Genomic DNA, 21,187 nt, shown 5'->3' with positions numbered 1-21,187 from the left:
TTCACCTCCAGGTCACCAGACTTGAACCTATTTTGCTAAACACCTAGCATAACGAACGAACAAAAGTCTTCTCCCCTTAGCCTTTAATGATGAATGTGCCGAAGAGGGGACGGCGTGGGGGGCAATTCTACCTCACTGGTGTTTGACTTGTAAATACCGAGCCTATTTTGAAGTTCTCTGGCAAAAACCATTTTTGGGAATAGCGATTACGATTTTGAGCCAGGCTGTGGTGGGGACGGGGAAAAAAACCATTGCGCACACGGGGTGGGGTTGGTGTGCTCCAGACTTCCCAGCTCGCTTGATCGAAGTTCAAGTCAACGCTGGCAGAGAGGAAAAGGGGGTGAAGCGGGACTTTTCAGACTAAAGGAAGTTGGGGGATGGGCCGGGCAGCAGAGTGGGTTTGGTGCTGGATTCTGGGGATTCCGCACCTGTGGAAGAGACGGTGCCCAAGGTCCGGGGAGTGGCTGCCGGGGTCCAGGTCCGCGGGCGGAGGTGTGCCGCCGGAGGGGGCGGGGCGGGGCGGGGCGGGGCGGGGCCGGGCGCACCTGGGCGGGGAGGGGGAGGTGCGCTGGGCTGAGCTTGGCGGGGGCCGCGGCGCGCGCCAATGGGCAGCGGCTAGCTGCGCGCCAGGCGCCCGAGCCGCAGTCGTGCCCTCTCACTGACTGGCGAAGGCTTGGACGGCGCGCGGAGGCGAGCGCGGTGAAGAGGGGCCGCCGGCGACGCAGCCGTAGCCGCAGCTGCACCGCCTTCTGGGCATGAGGATGGCCGTGGGCTCCGTCAAGATGCAGCCGCCGTGCGAGAGTCCGGCCCTGGCCGCGGCGGCGGCGGTGGCGGCGGCGGACGGCGCCTTTCGCCGCAGCCCCAGCGCCCGGCGCACCTGGGCGGGGAGGGGGAGGTGCGCGGGGCTGAGCTTGGCGGGGGCCGCGGCGCGCGCCAATGGGCAGCGGCTAGCTGCGCGCCAGGCGCCCGAGCCGCAGTCGTGCCCTCTCACTGACTGGCGAAGGCTTGGACGGCGCGCGGAGGCGAGCGCGGTGAAGAGGGGCCGCCGGCGACGCAGCCGTAGCCGCAGCTGCACCGCCTTCTGGGCATGAGGATGGCCGTGGGCTCCGTCAAGATGCAGCCGCCGTGCGAGAGTCCGGCCCTGGCCGCGGCGGCGGCGGTGGCGGCGGCGGACGGCGCCTTTCGCCGCAGCCCCAGCGCCCGCGAGCCGGAGCGCGAGCCGCTGCAGGTGCCGCCGCGGCCGCGGCTGCGGGACCTGCCGGCGCTGCTGCGGAGCGGCCTCACTCTGCGGAGGAAGCGCAGCGCCGCCGGGGGCCGGGTGAGTGGCCGGGTCCTGTCGGCCGGGATGGGCGTGGGCGGCGCGCACGTGGAGCCCGCGCCCACCCTCGCGGGCGACCGAGGGGGGCGTCTGGAAGTTGGGGAGGTTCCGGGAGGGGCCCCCTTGTGAGGGACTGGGCAGAAGAGGGGCCCGGGAAGGCGGGGGTCGTGGGATTCCCCCAGGGGAGCGAAGGTTTGCCCTTCCCCCACATGCACCTGACTAAACCCAAGCGCACCTGGATTCAGGCTGCGGGACCGTGAGCGTCGCCGGAAGAATGGCCGTTTGCCTGTCCCCAGAGGGGGAGCTGCAGGTGTCCGGTGCCTAACAGTCGGCCAGTCCTTTCCCGACAGCGAGCCTCAGGCCCCACGAGTGGAATCTGCGTTTGCGGGGGGCATGAGACATGTGCGCTGGTGTTGGGACGCCCCGTTGCAACCTTTGGGCATCGGCACTGGCTCTGGCCGACGCTACGGACGAGGGGGAGACCCCGGAGTTGGAAGCTCCGGGGCAAGCTTTAGCTCCCGGGTTCCCGAGTCGCCAGCACATAGTACTCAGCGACACCCCCAGAATCTTAAATATTGACTTCCTTCTGGTGTGTTCGATAGGATTTCCTGGTGGAGGACGGTGCCTCATTGGGTTCTAAGGGCATCTAATGGCCCGAGCAGGTCAGACGTGTTTTGCGGTTAAGAGAAGCGGGGCGGCCTGGGGTCCTTCATAAGTCACCCAGCAGGCCCTGCCAGGGCCTCTGGCCACGGGGATGACTTGTCAGGTGTCCCTGCTCACCGGGGCCTTGGGCACCTTTTGGTGGGTTTTACTGAGCTTTTAAAAATTTGCCATCCTTAAGGAGGCTTGACCGAGAAGCCACCACAGTGTAGATTTTTTGGACTGTAAGTTAAAAAAGAAGTCTTGGTTGTCTGCCTTAAAAGATCTTACTGGGGGACTTTCAGCTCTTGCAAAATAGGTTTGTGGAAACTTGAGAGTTAGGGAGAAACACTGGGTTTGGTATATGGACTCATTTGGTCAGGGAGGGGTCTGAATTGATGGAGGTCTTCGGCTTTTCTAGGCTGTGTTTCTCTTTTCCTAAGAATTTTTCTTCCCGTGTAGGGATGACTGTACATGAGCTACCTCAGAAGAACGTTTTGAGGATTAACTGAGTGTAATAGGACATCTTTAAGTCCGTGACCAGGGGGGTTTAGGAGTTACCCACAAATGACCTTAACGTGTGGCGTACAGGATGGCCTGCAAAGAAAGCGAGGAAATGTGTCCCAAAGATGTGATAACTAAATAAACACAAGAACCAGAGTTAGAGACCTTGTAGGCGTCTAGGGAAAAGTAGGTCAAATCATGTTCCTTTTATCCTTGACAGTTACTTTTTCATGGCACAGAGTACTGAAGATGTGAGGGCAGCCAGGCAATCTGTGAGCAGAATTGCTGAGGGTTTCTTTATAAATAGATCTGGAGTGTTCATCTGCATAGAGGCTTGTGTTTCCCTTGCCTGGGATGATGTTGTGGTGGACCTTGCCTAGATACATATTTACTTAATTATTCTGAATGCGGTTGCTTCAAATAATGTATACTTTATTGGCCCTCTTTAGTTCTAATGCTGTATGACTTCTCTTTGGGACATTCCAAACACATTTCATAAGTGCATGGCCAGTATTTTTATTGGAGGAAGATTGTCAAATTTTCCAATATTGGAAGCCCGTAATTTTCAACTATTTTCCCCTCCTTTGGTTCTGGAACCACCTTTGTGTTTTTGGAACCTTCCCATCAAAGGAGTTGGAAAGGGTTTGAAAGAAAGAGAAAAGTAAGGGAAATATGTACCCGTATTAGTTTGTTCGGGCTGCTATAACAAAATACCATAGGCTGGGTGGCTTAAACAACAGAAACTTATTTTCTCACAGTTTTGGAGGCTGAGAAGACCAAGATCAAGGTGCCAGCGGATTTGGTTTCTGGTGAGAACTCTCTTCCTGGCCTGTAGATAGCCACCTTCTTGCTGTGTCCTGACATGACCATTCCTTGGTGCACATGGAGGGAGAGAGATCTCTCTCTCTTTCCCTTTTCTTTTTTGTTTTTTAAATTGAAATATAGTTGACATACAATATTATGGTGGTTTCAGGTGTATTCCATAGCGATTTGACGTTTGCATACATAACAAAATGATCACCACAAGTCTAGTTACCATCTGTCTCCGTACAAAGTTATTGCAGTATTATCGACCATATTCCTTATGCTGTATGTGACATCCCCATGGCTTACGCTACGTCCGTAGCGTCGGCCAGAGCCAGTGCCGATGCCCAAAGGTTGCAACGGGGCGTCCCAACACCAGCGCACATGTCTCATGCCCCCCGCAAACGGAGATTCCACTTGTGGGGCCTGAATTTCCACCAGTTATTTTATAACTGGAGGTTTGTACCTCTTCATCTTGTTCACCTACTTTGCCGCCCCCCACCACCCGTGACCACCTGTTTATTCTCTGTATCTTTGAGCCTATTTTCATTTTGTTTGTTTTTTAGATTCTACGTATGAGCTCATACAATATATGTCTTTCTCTCACTTATTTCATTTCGCAGAATACCCTCTACATCCATCCATGTTGTCACGATGGCAAAATTTCATTTTTTTTAAAATGGCCGAGCAATCTTTCATTATATGTATATGCGCCATCTTCTTCATCCATTCATCTATCAGTGGGCACTTAGCTTGTTTCCATATCTTGGCTATTGTAAATAATGCGGCAGTGAACGTAGGGGCACATATACGTTTTCCAATTAATGCTTTTGTTTACTTTGGGTAAATACCCAGATGTGAAATTGCTGGATCATGTGGTAGTTCTATTTTTAATTTTTTGAGGGACCTCCATACTGTTTTCCATATTGGTGGTGCCAATTATAACCTTAACCAACAGGGCACGAGAGTTCCCTTTTCTTCATAGCCTCGCCAACACTTGTTGTTTGTTGTCTTTTTGATGATAGTCATTCTGACAGATGTGAGGTGATATCTTATTGTGGTTTTGAATTGCATTTCCCTGATGATTAGTGATGTTGAAAATCTTTTCATGTGCCTGTTGGCCATCTGCATGTCCTCTTTGGAAAAATGTCTCTTCAGGTCCTTTTTAAGTGGGGTTATTTTTGTTTTTGTTTTTGATGTTGAGTTGTATGAGTTCTTTATATATTTTGGATTAACCCCTTGTTGGATATATTGTTTGCACATATCTTCTCCCATTCAGTAAGGTGCCTTTTCATTTTGTTTACTGGTTTCTTTCACTGTGAAAAAGCCTTTTAGTTTGATATAGTGCCATTTGTTTATTTTTTCTTTTGTTTCCTTTGCCTGAGGACACAGATCTAAAATATATATATATATATATATATATATATATATTGCTAAGACTGATATCAGACTGTACTGCCTATGTTTTCTTCTAGGAGTTTTATGGTTTCAGGTCTTACATTTAAGTCCTTCATCCGTTTTGAGTTTCTTTCTGTATATGTTGTGAGAAAGTGGTCCAGTTTGATTCTTTTGCTGTAGCTCTCCAGTTTTCCCAGCACCATTTATTGAAAAGGTAGGGCTTCCCTGGTGGCGCAGTGGTTGCGCGTCCGCCTGCTGATGCAGGGGAACCAGGTTTGCGCCCCGGTCTGGGAGGATACCGCATGCCGCGGAGCGGTTGGGCCCGTGAGCCATGGCCGCTGAGCCTGCGCGTCCGGAGCCTGTGCCCCGCAATGGGAGAGGCCACAGCAGAGGGAGAAAAAAAAAAAAAAAAAAAAAAAGAAAAGGTATATTCTTGCCTCCTTTGTCATAGATTAATGGACCGTATAAGAGTGGGTTTATTTTTGGGCTCTCTATTGTGTTTTATTGAGCTGTGTGTCTGTTTTTGTGCTTTACCATACTGTTTTGATGACTGTAACTGTAGTATAGTTTGAAATCAGGGTGTGTGTGATACCTATAATTTTGTTCTCTTTCTTAAGACTGCTTTGACTACTTGGAGTCTTTTGTGTTTCCATACAAATTTTAGAATTTTTTGTTCTAATTCTTTGATCTCTCTCCCTTTTCTTGTAAGGCCACTAATTCCATCTTGGAGACACCACCCTCATGACCTAGTCTAACCCTAAGTACCTCCCAAAGCCCCTGCAAACACTATCATCTTGAGGCTTATGGCTTCAGCGTATGAATTTTGGGGGAACACCAACATTCAGTCCATAACAGAAGGGTTTGAAGGAAAGAGAAAAACATGAGAAATATGTGCCAAACCAGTGGATGACTTGTAAGCACCTGGGGTCATGTGGTTAGCCCCTTGGTTAGGGCAGTGATACCAGTGCAAATAAATCATGGCTTAGATCTTTTTGTGGACCTTTAGTTTTGTATCTCATGGGCCCGTACTTCCAGATTACAGCTGACTGATTATAGGGACAAGTTAGCACAAATTCATTACTACTGGTAAGAAAGTAGCTTTGTGCATTACACAAGTTGGTAAGAAAGTTTGCAGCTTCTGTATTGACCAAGATCTGATTTAGGAATATGTGAGACTCTTGCTCGTGCTGTCTTGGGCTCCCACAGATCTTGACAATCTGACATCAACTGTCATCTAATAAGCTCTTTGTGGGTTGTGTTGCCCAACCCAGGTGCCTTGTAGTCTGTCTCTTATGAGGAAAAATTAAGCTGACATTTGTTACTGCTAGAACTCCTGGTTCCTTGGTTCAGTCACTTCTAATCATATTGAATTCAGAATGCAAACTGATTAAGACTCTTTGCACTGCTTTAGGGTAAGTGGGGAATGGCTAAATTTTTCTTTCGGGGAGGACCTCCTAAAAAAGTCAGTGGTAAGATAAGGCACAGATTGAATTTCCACCAAAACCATTTAATTGTTTGTTTCTTTTTTTAAACTTTGTGTTATGGAGATTATGAGAGAATAGTATAATTACTACCTACCTTCAGCACCTATTAACATTTTGCCAATTTTGTTTCACTTATTTCTCCTTTCCCCACTTTTTTTTAATGGGGGCTGGTATATTTTAAGGCAAAATCCTAAATATTATGTCATCTCATTCATATGTGTTTCAGTTTACATCTCTGATAAGGGCTTTTTTCCTTAGGAAAAAAAGAAAAAAACATAAAAATTGTATGCCTTTCTCAAACCTAAAAATATTAACAAAATTCCTTAATGTAATTCCCATATTTAATTTTTCTCAAAGATGTCTTTTCACTTATGATTTGTTGCAGTCAGGAATTAAACAAGGTCTACACGCTGCATTTGGTTGTTAGGTTTTCAAATCTATTTTATTTTATAACACCCCCCCCCCCCGCTTCTTTTTTCATGCCTTTGATTTGATGGAGATAGCGGGTCATTTGTCAGGTAGAATGTCCCGCTTCTGGGCTGACTTCTTACTTGTGGTGTTGTCTAATTTGTACCTTTATTTTCCATGTTTCCTATAATCTGGCAGTGAGATGTAGAGGCTTGATTAGATTGACTTAAAGGCGAGCATCCTTGGTAGGTGTTACTGTGTAAAAGTGTTGCATCACATCACGAGACGTGTGATGTCTGGATGTTTCTCTCTTTGAGATATCAAGAGTGATTAGTGGGTTCAGGTAGAGTCAGCTTACCCTTCTACCTTTCACCTAATGATTGTAGCATCAGTCATTGATGATCGTAACCTAGATCCATATGATGATGATCTAAATCTATCATTCCTCTTGCATTTATCAATTGGGATTTTGTCTATAAAGAATTTACCCTCATGAATTACTTAGGTCTCCTGAAAATCAGATCGTGTAGGAAAGACAGGGAAAAAGCTTAGTTTTTTTCCTTTTATCAATTTTCTGAGTTATGATTTAGTGCCCTAACAACCTCCCATGATAATCAATGAGTTTTTCTTTTTCAAGTATCAGTAAGATCTTGTGGATCTTAATGTCTTTGTTTCAGTCCATTGAAGTCAATATTCTTGTTGATGCTCAGTTTATACTTATCTCCTGTATACTTTTTACAAGGCCCTAGTAGTCTCTAATACCTTTCTTGCTTTCCAGCACAAGGTATTCTAAGCTTATCTTGTCCATTTCCTGCTCCGGACCCAAAATCAGCCATTTTCCAAGAAGTACTGATTCTTTTTACTGAAAACCATTTGTTTCCCCCAACTTTTTCCTCTCTTAGTAGTTGCATTTTTTTTAACCTTTAGTTTAAGCCTTTCATCTGAAGTTTTAGTTTCTTTTAAAATTCTTCTCATCAGATGTTTCTAAGACTGTCATTTTCTCCTTCTAATAAAATAACTGGTAACTACCATTCCCTCTTTCTATATATACTGTCAGACTGCTGGGACTGGCTTATTTTGGGCTTTGGCTGCTGTGATATTTTCTGCAGTGTTCTACCACTTTCTGCATCTCCTTGAAATCTGTTTCATTTACAGCAGCTAGAATGATTCGCCAGTTGCACCAATTCGACTGTTCACCGAAGTCCTCCAGCGATGCTCAGCCTTTGGATTAGTCTTTTCTCCCCTGACCTCTTCCCTTTAGCCACCCTTCACTCAGGCAGGGTCCCTATGACGTGACAAGTGCTCTTCAGAGTTGAGAAACTGGAAGTTCTCACTTTTTCATTTATTACAATCTCTACCCCATGACTCCCTCTCAAAGAAGAACAGAGCTGCCCATTTCCTGTGTCCGAGGTGGAATGTTTTAGGTGTGACTTAACACCCTCCTCTGCTGGAAATGAGACTTTGTTGATGGAGGAGCACATTGTGCTCCAAATTATACCAGTATGGCCAATTTAGTGTCATTTTATACACACTTCTCATAGGCAAAGCATGTAATTTGTTCCTTGTATTTAAATTAAAATCAATGGCTAACACTTCATAGCACTTAATTATGTGCCTTGCATGTTCTTATATAAACTTTAACCCTCACTACAAGCTTGTGTGTTCAATGCTATTATTTGTATTCTACAGATGAGGAAACTGAAACCTAGAGGTAACTTGCCCAAGATCACTGAGTGGGTAGGGGAAGGGAGGTTTGAATCCAGCCAGTCTGGTTCCATATTCCATGCTCTGACTTGACTCTCTCAAATGCACTGAGGGCAAAGGGTCTATTTATTCTGAATGCCCATAGCCTTATTGTACCTGCTCCTATGACCTTCCACTCTGAGAGTGGTCAGTTCATGCTGTTGATAATGCCACACGTTAACTTTTCTTTCATTGGAGCACAAGGAGGCTTGTGATCCACCTACTGGGATTGGGGTAGGGAACTGAGGGCTGGAGGAGGGGAACTACTGTGGCTATAGGTGTACGGTAACTAATATTTACTAAGATTAAAAGGTGCATTCAGTGTGTCCTAAGCAAAAACACCCAGGCTCACCTTGATCAATCCAAAAAGCTTGTGAATTCATCTTGCTTACTTCTTTTCTTAATCTGCTTATGGTAGCCTGTCAAAAGATGAAGGCCATTAAGGGAGGCGTGCATCTTTCAGGAAAGGTGAGTCAGGTCAGATATGAGGGCACATGTTGGTTTTATTTGAGAAACATTGACTTCCTACCAGCTCAAACTTTGATATCATAGAACTATGTTGACCATGTCTATAAGTAAAGTAAAACTCCGTGAATGTCACTTCTAAAAATATTTGGGAAGAAGGAAAAGAAATTACCGATTCATTTATTCTATTTTAATTTCTTTTAATTCTAACAAAGGACCTCAAGGGCAAGTTAATGCCATATTGACTTTCTTTTTCTCCCCTCCGACCCCCTCACACAGGCTTTGGTTGAATAATTAGATCAGAGGAAAAGAGCTTGGGCCACAGCTTCAGAAACTGGGTTTGAGTCACAGGGCTATCACTTGCATGTTATTCTCTGCATGTATCCTTGCATGTTATTCTCTGAGCTCTCTAAGCCTCAGTTTCTTCCTCTGTAATGAGATACACTGTGGATCAGGCTTTTCTGAGAGACAATGTATGGGACGTTTTGGACACATTGGAGCTTAAATTTTTCCTTCCCCAGCTGGATGCTTATTCTAAGCAAATGGACTTTCATAGACATATTTATGGAAATCTCGGCACAAAAAAGTTTGCTTTCATATGCAATGTCAGTTTCCAAGTTTTAAAAAAACGCGATGTCCTAGCATATAGTGAATATTTTAGATAGTGTCTAAATACTGGTACCCTAACAAAATAGTCTGAGTTTCACACTTGCACTGTTTCTTAAATTGACTTGGCAGTAATTGGTAACTTGTGCAGCTAAAAATAGATGGAAAGGTGGGAGAAAATTCTTTGGGGATGACTTGGAGTACTTGTCATTTTTTTGCCTCAGTATTTCATAACAAGCCTGGTTAGGAAAACTGATCTTTCCAGTAATGAATATGTTACCTAGGAGCAATTTGTGAGAGGTTATAAGATTTTATGGGAAGTTGAAATAGTTAAAATCAATGACTTTTTTCCATGGCTAATTATTATTATGATGTATCATTCATAAATGAGTATGGAAAAGGGAAAATCCACAGACACCGCTGTGGATTCTGGCATGTCTTTTATCAGATTGAAACTTCAATATTCCCCTAAAGGGAGGAGGTATTTTCACCTGTGAGGAAACTACAGTCCACAGAGGTTAAGTAGCCTTCCATGATCACCCAGCTAGGAAATAGTATAGGTAGAATGGAGCCCAGGACCGTCTGATTCCAAAATCTGTGGCCTTTCCCCAAAACCATGTTGTCTAAGATATTGACAATAATTATAACGTGGTGTATTGAAACAATGGGTGCCTCAAGGAGCTCCAGTGGCACAATAGGTTAGTGCATGGTATGTATATGAAACAATGGGTGCCCCAGACATTTCAAGTTTACTGCAAAACACAGCTTATTTTCTTTCCGATGTCTTTAGTAATGGCTTCCAGGATCGATCTTTACTCGCAAGATTTGGCGATGGCTTGAGCAGCAGCTGTCCGTCATCTGCCAGCACTATCAGCCATTGTACAAGAAACGTGAAGGTTTGGGATGACTCATTCTGGAAACCACTGTTCACGTGGTTTAGAAGCTGACTAGCTCCGTATTACAGATGGACTTGGAGATCTATAAAGCAAGTAGGCTCCTTTTTAGGAAGACTGTTAGAGGAGGTAGAATGAGTTTCTGGAAACCCAGGAGTTACATTTCTGAAGGTGACTTGTTTGATAATTAAGAAACTTCAGATTAGGAAGGGGAAAGTGTGCATACCTGTCAAAGTAAATGAACCCATTTATAATTGAATCGAGTTATTGAGAATACACAAGTATGTTTTTTGTTTGTTTGTTTGTTTGTTTTTGTGGTACGCTGGCCTCTCACTGTCGTGGCCCCTCCCATGGCGGAGCACAGGCTCCGGACGCGCAGGCCCAGCGGCCATGGCTCACGGGCCCAGCAGCTCCGCGGCATGTGGGATCTTCCCGGACCGGGGCACGAACCCGTGTCCCCTCCATCGGCAGGCGGACTCTCAACCGCTGCGCCACCAGGGAAGCCCTACACAAGTATCTTTGAATAAAGTTAAGTTTTGGGATATTTACCTTTTAATGTGTGATTACCTGAGGCAAATGGCTCTTAACTTTTTTTTTTTCCCCTGAACCCAAGCCTTTTCAGGAATCTGGGATAGCACCGTAGAAAAATGCACTTGCAGACATCATTTTGTATCTCATTTCAGAGCGCTTGTGGATGTTCTGAAGCCTGGGTCACCACACACCCCTAGTTAAAAGGCCCTTCTTCTAGAAGCAGCACCATGGCTCTATCATTATTTTACTTTTTATCTTCCTCTAAAAATCTGGCACAGTATGAAGTGCTCGTTCAGTAAACATTTTCCCGAATTAAAGCATTTTATTGGCTTGTTGAATTGGAAATTGCTCACCTCTAAATGTAGCAAAAGCTTCAGTGAGCCCTGGGAGGTGGTGGCGTTGATGGTGATAACTATTCTTATTTAACAGATTGTTATATAACATTTATCATGTCCCGGTCGTTGAGGTACTTTAAGAACCTTACCCGATTGAACCCTCATAACAGCCTTGTGTGGCAGGTACTCTCATTGTCTTCTTCTTGTCTAAAGTGGAAAATGAGGTACAGAGAGGCTAGGTAGGTTGCCTGAGATCACCTAATAAGTAGAGGAGGTAAGATTTGAACCCAGGAAATCTGGCTCCATGTTACAAGGTCCACCTGTTCTGCTGTATTCTCTCTCCAAATAAAAGAATGTATTTCCTTGATTACAGTCTCTCTCTCTTTTTCATTTTAATACTTTTGAAATAGGGATGTGTGTTAAATTGAAGTGGTCATTTAATGGGATATTACTTTTTTCCTTGTAAAACTATTATTAAATTGATAGTATACCTTAAAATTTTGGTGTCTTAGAATAAAACAGCTATAGTAAGCCGTGTTTTAGTTTTTAAATGTAGCTGAATAGTTTATCTGTAGAAATATCAAAGTAAATCACAGCTTTAAAATGGTGCATACAAATCACTCACTTCTGGGTCTCTCCCATGTATACATGTTATTAAACTTTGGTTTGATTGTCTCCTGTTAAAAAATAAATAAAATAAAATGGTGCATACAAACAAAACCCTTTTTTGTGAAGTGTGAAAAATTGAAGAGTATATTAACAATTTATCTGAGCACTGATAATTGGTTACGTAATGACTTAAATGACAGAGGAAAATACATTTAAATTTTTTCCTGCAAAAAGCATGAATATCCCTAAAGTAATGTTGAAGCTGAAATTATATATACATAGAAAGCTTATTATTGGTTCCCTCCAGATTTTTTTTAAGTAAAATTTAAAAGTTAAAACTTCCCATATAAATTCCTTTTTTAAAAAAAAAACTAAGAACCTTGAGTATACCCAAATGCCAGTAGATTTAGACTTGGCCTTTGAGTCACTGTACGTTATGTGGGGAGTTGGCAGATCTTATCTTTTGTGACTCAGTTAATCTTTTTAATGCTTTGTTCATGAGGCATTGGCTTCTCCCTCATAACCCTCGTAAAATGCTTTTCTTTGCATTTTGCACCATTTATGTTATCTGTAGAAAAAACATAATTCAGGATTTCTAATAAAGGCAAAACATACCTTTCTAAAATTAGAGTCCGGAAAACCAGGGCTTCTGCAATCTAGCTCGTAGTCTTCCTGTATTTTTTTCTAACTTGTCTGGCAACTTACGCTCTAGCCCCATTGGTGGTTTTGCTGTTCAGTTCTGTCGAATTTGACCTTGTCAGATCATTTACCTGCAGCTGTTATGAGGTGTACATGCAAATACTTATGGTTGCCCAACACTTCTGCCTTTGGTGCTGACTATAAATTTGTTTTGCTCTCACCTGTTACTATTGAGGGAAGTGAACGGCTTATCACTTCTGTTTGGTCTAACACTCTAAATGTTGACTATAATGAACAAACACTACAAATGGTTCACTCCATCATATTGTGCTGTGAATTTATATATCGGTATGAAATCTTCTTTTGTAGGGGAAAACAAAGAAGAAGTGTGACGTTACCTTTTAGATATCAGGGGAAGTATGATGCCTGTTTCAATCTACGAAAATAGAATTTGGCTTTGGTATAGGAGAGAGGACATTTTTCTGTGTGTTTGTCATTTAACAACTGTGTGAATAAGTCAAATAACGTTTTTGGGTCTCCGTCTCTAAAATGGAATACCAGCATTCTATCATGATGGAATTGATGGTGGGGGAGGGGACCAGTTTTCATTTCTTGGCCCTTGTCTGCCCAACCAAGGTCGGAGCAGTGGTCTCTCTCCATTGAGACGCCAGCTCAACCCCCAGAACACTTTGGGGCGTATCTTAGACAGAGGGGAAGATGGGTCTTTAATATTCACCTCATCTCTTGAGTTGAAGAGGAGGAAGGTAATGCTTTAGTAGAAAGAGCATTTGAAGGAGCAGGAAGATTCTGATTAAATCGAGAATCTGTCATACCAAAAGAATAAAAAGGACATACCTATGAATCTGTTTCTAGAAGATTAAATCATTTGTTTGGCTATAAACAGAATTCTGGGAGAGGTGTCAGAAGAGAACTTGTGACAGCAGTCCTTTGTGTCTGGGGAGAGCTTACCAGGTGGTTTTATCTTTTAGATAAGAGGTTTTTTGCTGTTTCTTGTCATCAGTGAAAGCTATTTCTTAGCCTTAAATTAGCATCAATATTTGTTTTCCTCTACTGTTTAAAATTTATGAAAAATCTTCAAATAGCACCCATTGAAACACTGAAATTTCCTACTCTTCTTGGCACATAACTTCTTTTAAAAAAAAAAGAAAGAAAGAAAAAAAAGCCTCCTAGTCATATTCTAATCTACCTGACTATCTCATGAAGTTAGAGCTTAAAACAACTCAGCACATTCAGTTCATCAGCAGTTGGCTGTTCACTCTGCTGTCATTTATATAAGACTTTACATTTGCAAAGTGCTTTCACTTTCTTATTTTACTGTTTTCATCGCTCTGGAGTAGGTATTCCTTTCGCATATAGACAGAACAAGTTACTGAGCTTTTACATAAGGCACAACCTCACCGGCTGTGAAGCAAAGGTAGTGCCCACCTCACAGGGTGGGAGTGGAAGTACATTAATATGCACAGCACTTTTCAGACAGAACTGGTTGTGCTGAGAAGGCTGAGTGTGGGTTGCTGCTGTTGTCCTTTTGCTGCCATCACCATCATTGCCTGAAATGACAAATCTGAGGGATTTCAGGATAAAGCCCTTTGAAAAGCTGAAATAGGTCTTATTAGTTATGGTGATAGCAATTAAGTAAGAGGCTCAGACACTGGTATCTTGCTAAAGGTCACAGTGAGGAAGTGAAGAGTCAAGGGCTCCTTAGGCTGGAAGGGTCTCCGATAGGATATCTATGGTCTGTTCTCCCTAAAGCTGTCAAAAATGGGGTCTAAAGGAGGACTTCTCAAACTGTAGCATACACATACCTGAGAATCCCTGAGAGCTTGTTAAAACACAGATTCTCGGGCCCCAATCTTAGAGACTTTGATTTCATAGGTCATGGATGGGGCCCAAGAATCTGCATTTCTGTCAAGTTCCAGGTGATGCTAATGCTGCTGGGTCATGGACTCACACTGGTCTAAAGGGCCTTAAAAGTTTGGTCCCCTTTAACATCACAAAATTGCTGAGGCTAGGAGTCTACCTGGTTTTCCGTTTGCCGCCTCCATGATGGAAGGACAAGCCAAGATGGCAGTCTGTGACTATAAGAACTTGATTGAATTAATAATATTGGAAACTCCCCCTTATTGGTTTCCACAAAGTGAAGGGCAGTTCAAAAAGCAATGAGCATTTGAAACATAAAGGGTCCATGGCAGCTGAGCGAATTAATTCTGTCTGTCAACCCCCCACACTCTCTTTTGTGTTCTGGTCTATACCTTGGAGTCTGCCCTCTGGATGTTCGTCACTAGGGCTCGCGCCATGTGGCTTTGGTTTGCGTTCAGTCAGTGGAAGGCCAGGGGAGGAGAGGAGTCGGTGGGGGGGGGGTGTCTGCCCCTTCTGCCCCCATCTCTCTTTCAGTGTGGTACTGGCAGTGACTGTGACCCTCTGTTACTAGCTACAACAGGGCAGTCTCTCCTCCATCACTTCGGCTCTCTCCAGCCTCCAGTAAAGCTGTGTCTTCCCGTAGTCCCTCCTGCCTATGGCTGTTAAAGCCTGGTCATTACTAACCCCTGTGTTCTGTAGCCTCTCCTGCTGGGTCTCAGAACCTTGCCCACACATCTTTGATAGGCTCTCTTTTGAGAGGACCCTGGATTGATATAGGAGCCTAAGGAAGAGCAGTGACAGTAGAAGGTATAGCCCTGGGTGAGAAGAACCTTGTGAATGGAGTGCGCATGGGCAGTGATTGGCCCAGCCCCTGAAGTTAGGTGCGGGGTGGAGGTGAGAAGTGCAGGGAAGGGGACTGGCCTCTCAACTGATGCTGGGTTAACCGCAGAACGTCCTGGGAGGTTTCTGGTGAGAAGCTATAAGTGCGCCAAAATGTGACCCGAGTGCCACTCCTCCATCATTCCTGAGCGTAAACTTGGATGGCTAGGGTTCAGAGTCAGAGAGGCTTTTGTATGAAGAATTTGCATTCCTCTTCTGCAATTGCCAGACACGTTTTTTGATTTTTGTTTTCCAGCCCCTGCCCTTTTCTCAGGCACCCTTAGCATTGTTAGTCTATACACAGGAGTTATAAGGTCTTTTTGTGGTACTTTGATCTGGCTAAATTTTGTCACAGTATATTGAACATGTTTTGAAATGCCTGCCAGAACTACATTCACAAAGTAACAGATAGTTGAATAGAATAATTATGCCTTCGGTTCCTTTGGCCATGGGTTCCAGCGATGGGCGTGTCAATAAGGGGAAAAACACTTTTCATGGTTTTGGCACTCAGCCACATCATCATCTACAGTAATCTCACCATGAAGCAGGACCACAGCGCAAAACTCATACCAATTCTGTGTGTTTATCAATTCTTTTATTTTATTTTATTTTTTATTTATTTTTTTTTTTGTGGTACGCGGGCCTCTCACTGCCGTGGCCTCTCCCGTTGCGGAGCACAGGCTCCGGACTCGCAGGCTCAGCGGCCGTGGCTCACGGGCCCAGCGGCTCCGCGGCATGTGGGATCTTCCCGGACCGGGGTACGAACCCGTGTCCCCTGCATCGGCATCCCGGACCGGGGCACGAACCCGTGTCCCCTGCATCGGCAGGCGGACTCTCAACCACTGCGCCACCAGAGAAGCCCTATCAATTCTTTTATATTGAAATGTTATGCCCAGGTTGAAACTATTTCACAGCTTTTAGAGATTTTTTTTGGGGGGGGGGGATAGTGAAGGTTATCTTAATACTTTGTCTTAATAAAGGAAATGTTTAAAGACAAAACAGGCCCTTGATCTCAAATTTTCTGTTGTTACAATTCTTTAGGAAGAAGAAAAACTCACTATGAGGAAGAATGAATTCTGGAGCTTTTTCCCTCTTTCTGGGTTTTCATATGTTTATGTGTCAGAAAACATGGCTATGTGAGGGAGTTGGGGGTGTGACCTCATACAACTGAGGCAAATCATGAATCACCTTGTGTAACCGTGGCACCGATTTAAGGCATATGAGCCCTTTGTTTCTGCTGGATTTTCCCTCCTTTCTGGTCATTTATCCAGTAGGACTTGGTGGCTGGGTACCCAGAGAAGACAAGCCACAGAGGAGAGGATCCCAAGTCTACCAGGAAGGGGATGGTGCCTTCCTAGATGGAGGCTGCCTTGAAGCGGTGATGTGTGAGCATCACCTGTTAGTGGAAACTGACCAGAGGGAGTAAGAGGGGTTCTAGTGCGGATGATCCTGAGAGAGTTTGTATCCTATCCAGGGAACAAAGAGGAGCTCAGTGTAGAGGAGGAGGCATGGCTGGGCCCCCCATCGTAGGCTTCTTTTCCAGTCTCAGACCCTGGGGTGAAGACGGTTCTTGCTGATCTACCTTGTTTCCACCTCCTAGAGTGGAAGACCTCCCCATCTCCCTACCTGGCGAAGGAGCCCTTCTCTTCTTAGTATCTCTGTCTCTGGTTAGGCCCTGAAAAATCTCTGGGAGCCTTTGTCCTGGTGTTTTGAGGACTCATCTCCTTACTCGCTTCCCTTGGAATGAGGTATCCATCTTCATTTTGGGTTTGGTTTCCTTTGGCTCTACCCTTCTTGTTTTTCTCTCCTCCTCCTCCCCCAAGCTTTGTTCCCTAAGGCTTTTCTCGTGGACCGTTTTCCCAGCACGTCTTCTCTGAATCAGCTCATCCTATTGTTTGCTCTCTTTGTTTCCCTGCACAGCCCTCCTATTTCTTCATCCTTTTACCTTTTACCTGGCTCCAGCTGAAGGCTGTTTGATATGGAAGGGGATGCTACATGCTCTTTTTAGAAGTTTGGGTGATTCAAGCCCACTTTTTCATGTTGAAGATTATTAAGACTCTCAGGGCAGCCCTTATCCAACCTCCCTTAATTTTTTTTTTAAGATGATTTAAGTTCTTATAGCGCTTATATCGCCCTCTCCCCCTCCCTTCGTTAATTTCCCAAGACAAGAGGAACTTCTGCAAGAGCTTGAATAACCACTGTCTAACTGGTCTCCATTGGGGGATGCAGAGTTTACCAACATTGATTTCTGATTAACATTACTTTTTCAAAACTACCTCCTTTAAATAGAGACTTCTGTCCTGGTCAAAGGTATTCCTCTGGTGAGAACTAAGATTGTGAAATTCAAAATCAGTTTCATTTCTTAATGACCGTAATAATGTAGAACCTTCATTTAAGCAGTTAGCTGTGGGAGTACAAGGCTAAACAGAACACAAAGTAAAGTGAATTAATGATTTTGTTAATCATTCTTTCGCTGCAGGCAGCTTCTTAATAATGTAGCACCTACCCCTTACATCCCAGACTGCTGTCCAGTGAGTCATCCTCACTTTTGCATTTCCTGGTATCTTTTCTTCCTTCTAAAAATCTGTATAAGGCACCTACCATCTGATTTGTCAGGATAGCCTAGGTTTTGCTGCAGTAACAAAAGTACCTCCAAATCTTCGTGGCTTAACACAGCAAAAGTTTATTTCTTATTCACAGAAAGACCATTTTGTGTCTGGGTGCTTGCGAGGGCAGCTGTCCTCCATGTGGTGGCTCTGCTTCCATCATGCATTTCCGTGTCATCACTGTGAAATGTGAAGAAAGAATGGAGAATTTCACAAGGGCATTTAAATGCACCTGCCTGAAGGGACTTTTGCTCTCATCTCATTGGCCAGAGCAAGTCACATGACCTCACTCATAGCCAGGCATCAGGGAAGTGTCCTCTTCCCAGGAGCTCTGAAGGAGAAAAGGGACACAGATATTAGGAATGTCTCCCTCAGGCTGCAGAAGCTGAGAAGTCAGAAATGAATAAAGGCATAATACCAGTCTTGTAGGTCCAGCTGGGGAGGTAAACATGTTTGTAGTGTTACAATATAGTCTTACAAAGCTGTACAAATTGCAAAATACATAGCACGATAATGACTATGATAGAACAAAAAGCACCTAGAAGCACAGAGTGGGAACATCTACCCCCCTGGGCTGGAGACGAGAGGAAAACTTTAAGTGGAGGTGACATAAGGGCCGGGCTTTGTCTGTTTGCCAGGTTTAGGTCTACGTTACCTTGGTAAGGGTGGTATCTGGTCTTATCTTATGTGCTGCATCACAGTTAAACTAATCATTTGGGATACAGCTCTAAGAAATAGGCTTATCTCTTCTTTAAGACCTCAAGAAAGGAATGAAAGCACAAATGAAAGCAAGAGAACAGATTTGCCAGTTCCCATGAAATGTGACACACAGTATCCTTCTCACAAAGAGTTGCAAACACTACTTCTGAGCAGTTGTGCTCCTGGCAGTTCTTTGATCTCAAAAATTAAACTTGCTGTTACAGTAGGAAAAGAACAAAGCAGGTGTAAAATAACAATCAAGGTTAGTTATTAGGCAGCAAAGGTAGTACATACTGCACTTTGATTTGCCCAGAGCTTCTGACATATTTTACGTTAGATATAAATGTGAGTGGTGTGTTAACAGTGCAAAGAATTTGCTTTATAGACAAAAGAAGACAGTCTTGTCCTCAGATCTAATAAAGCCACATTCTTACCCTCTTTCACTGCTGTAGCCCCAGTGGCCTTGTTGCTGGTCATTCATCATGCTGGGCATTCTCCTGCCTCAGGGCCTTTGCACCTGTTGTTTTCTTTATCTGAAAACTTCTTTCTCCAGATACCCACTCACCTACTTCAAGTCTTTGCACAAAGGCCATTCTCTTGATGAGACGCACTGGGCACCCTATTTAAGATTGTAACATTTACCTCCTTCCCGTGTCCTATTCCACCTTCTAATAAATAATTGATAATTAACTTATTTATTTTGTTTATGCTCAGTCTTTCCGCACTAGTATGTAAGCTACCCAAGGGCAAGGATTATTGTCTGTTTCATATGTGGTTGTAAATTAGACCAGTGCCTGGAGCGTAGTAGGTTCTTAATAATGCTTGAACACATGGGGGATATTTTCTTCCGTTAGACTTCCTCTAAACTGTACATGAAGTTGTATACTTACATTTATTTCCTTACATAAAACTTCACCACTTTTTAATTCAATAAATATTATAGCGTACCAGCTACCATTCCCTAAGGGAGCTAGATTGGGGAACACTTAAGGAGCTCATAGTCTGGTGGAGAAACTTGTCTGATTCTGCTTGTAGTAATTAATTAAATTGAGCAAGTATTGGAGTGCCTAGTGCGTATAGATGTAAAAGAGGAAGTTTGTTCTTTTTGAGTATGACATGCCAAGACTTAAGATTTGTCTCTATATGTCATGAGCTTTCATGGAAAACCTCCTGCCCAGTGCTGCTTGATCCATTCCACTGGCTCTCAGCTTTTCCCTCTGTCATGAGACACAGGAAGCATGGTCATGGCACTCACGTGCTTGACCATCCCAGGGTTGTGTTGCATCCTCGGTCAACAAATGGTAGACTGTTTCTCCCATAAGAATTCCACCGATCTATTTGGTATATTGGTTTTAAAAAACCAATCTGCTTTGATTTAAAAAAATTAAACCTCAGTATTTCTCTTACTAATAATAAAGCTCTTGTGGCAAATAGCAACTAAGTTAAGGATGTCACGATGGCCCATTTAAGAATAATTGGTTTAGACAATATATGGTTTAGACAATAATTGGTTTAGACAATATATGCTATGAGGAGAAAGGAGATTGGGCTTGATTAGCAGGATGGAAGGGAACTACTGGGTGGAGGTAGTATTTGAGAGCAGGACTTAACTTACTATACCACTCAGAGAAGACAGTAGACTAGGTCAGGGCAGAAGTGAGCATGGCATGCAGGAGGGACACTGAGGGATGGACCTGGCTGGGGCAGGAGTACAGGGTAAGAGGGTTGGATCTGTAAATTGAGGGAAGGTGACGAACGATCTTGAGTTTGTCTTTGTGCTAACCTTGTTATCAGCAACGGAAAGTGTCATTGGAAAACCTGTGTGCTGTAGAGGTTGCCAGACTTTGTATTTAATGCCCTAGTAAATTTTTTTTTTCCCCCCGGTACGCGGGCCTCTCACTGCTGTGGCCTCTCCCGTTGCGGAGCACAGGCTCTGGACGCGCAGGCTCAGCGGCCATGGCTCACGGGCCCAGCCGCTCCGCGGCATGTGGGATCTTCCCGGACCGGGGCACGAACCCGTGTCCCCTGCATCGGCAGGCGGACTCTCAACCACTGTGCCACCAGGGAAGCCCAAATTTTTTTTTTTAAAGGACTGCTCTTCATAGTTCTACAGAAAAGTACTACATTGTTTTTATTCTTATTGTGCCTCACACTGACATTTGAGAACCACTCCATGCAGTACATATATGGGTTTGGGGGACAGAATAATGTTGAGACTGTATGTGGACGGGATCTAACAGTTAAGGTTGCAGTCACCATCAGTTGACAAAAACATTTGTTAAAGTTTAGTCTAGGTGGGTGGGGTGCAGAATGGGGAAAGGAGAGGTTGAAGGCAGCAAAATCCCTTGGGAGGAGGTTGTCCAGGTGACAGAGGCTGAGGGTCTGGTGTGAGATGGAGGTGTTGGAGTGAGAGGTCTGAGAATTGCGGAAGGTCAGGATGCCAGGATTTAGTGATTTCCTCTCTGTTTTCATGGGGAGCTTAAAATTAGCAAGAACTCAAAATAAGTTCCTGGTGTTGAAAGGAATATAACTGTCAAGAAATATGACCAGAGGTGGTCTCCCTACAGAAGGTCTCTTAGATTCCTGAGACTCTTATTTAAGAAATTATGAGAGCGTGTGTGTGTGTGTGTGTGTGTGTGTTTGAATGAAAAATCGTGTGTTAAGTCAGCTTATGTGAGGGGAAATAGAGGGAAAGGGGATGCTTTTTTTTTTTTTTTTTTTGTGGTACGCGGGCCTCTCACTGCTGTGG

At 44.2% G+C, this 21,187-nt stretch overlaps 1 protein-coding gene across 2 annotated transcripts in view; it reads left to right on the top strand.

The window, feature by feature from the left end:
- Positions 1-1,004: 1,004 nt before the first annotated feature.
- The window catches only part of RAPGEF5 (Rap guanine nucleotide exchange factor 5), a 220,546-nt gene continuing 200,363 nt past the window's right edge, over positions 1,005-21,187 (top strand). For both annotated transcript variants that reach the window (XM_028490102.2, XM_055085044.1), the window contains exon 1: positions 1,005-1,318. In XM_028490102.2, coding sequence (XP_028345903.1) covers positions 1,088-1,318 — 231 coding nt within the window. In that variant the 5' untranslated portion in view covers positions 1,005-1,087. The remainder of the gene's footprint in view (positions 1,319-21,187) is intronic.

The sequence above is a fragment of the Physeter macrocephalus genome, chromosome 5 (genome assembly GCF_002837175.3).
Source record: "Physeter macrocephalus isolate SW-GA chromosome 5, ASM283717v5, whole genome shotgun sequence".
Classification (NCBI taxonomy): domain Eukaryota; kingdom Metazoa; phylum Chordata; class Mammalia; order Artiodactyla; family Physeteridae; genus Physeter; species Physeter macrocephalus.
The sequence above is the reverse complement of the archived record's forward strand: the minus strand, read 5'-3'. Positions and strand labels throughout refer to the sequence as shown.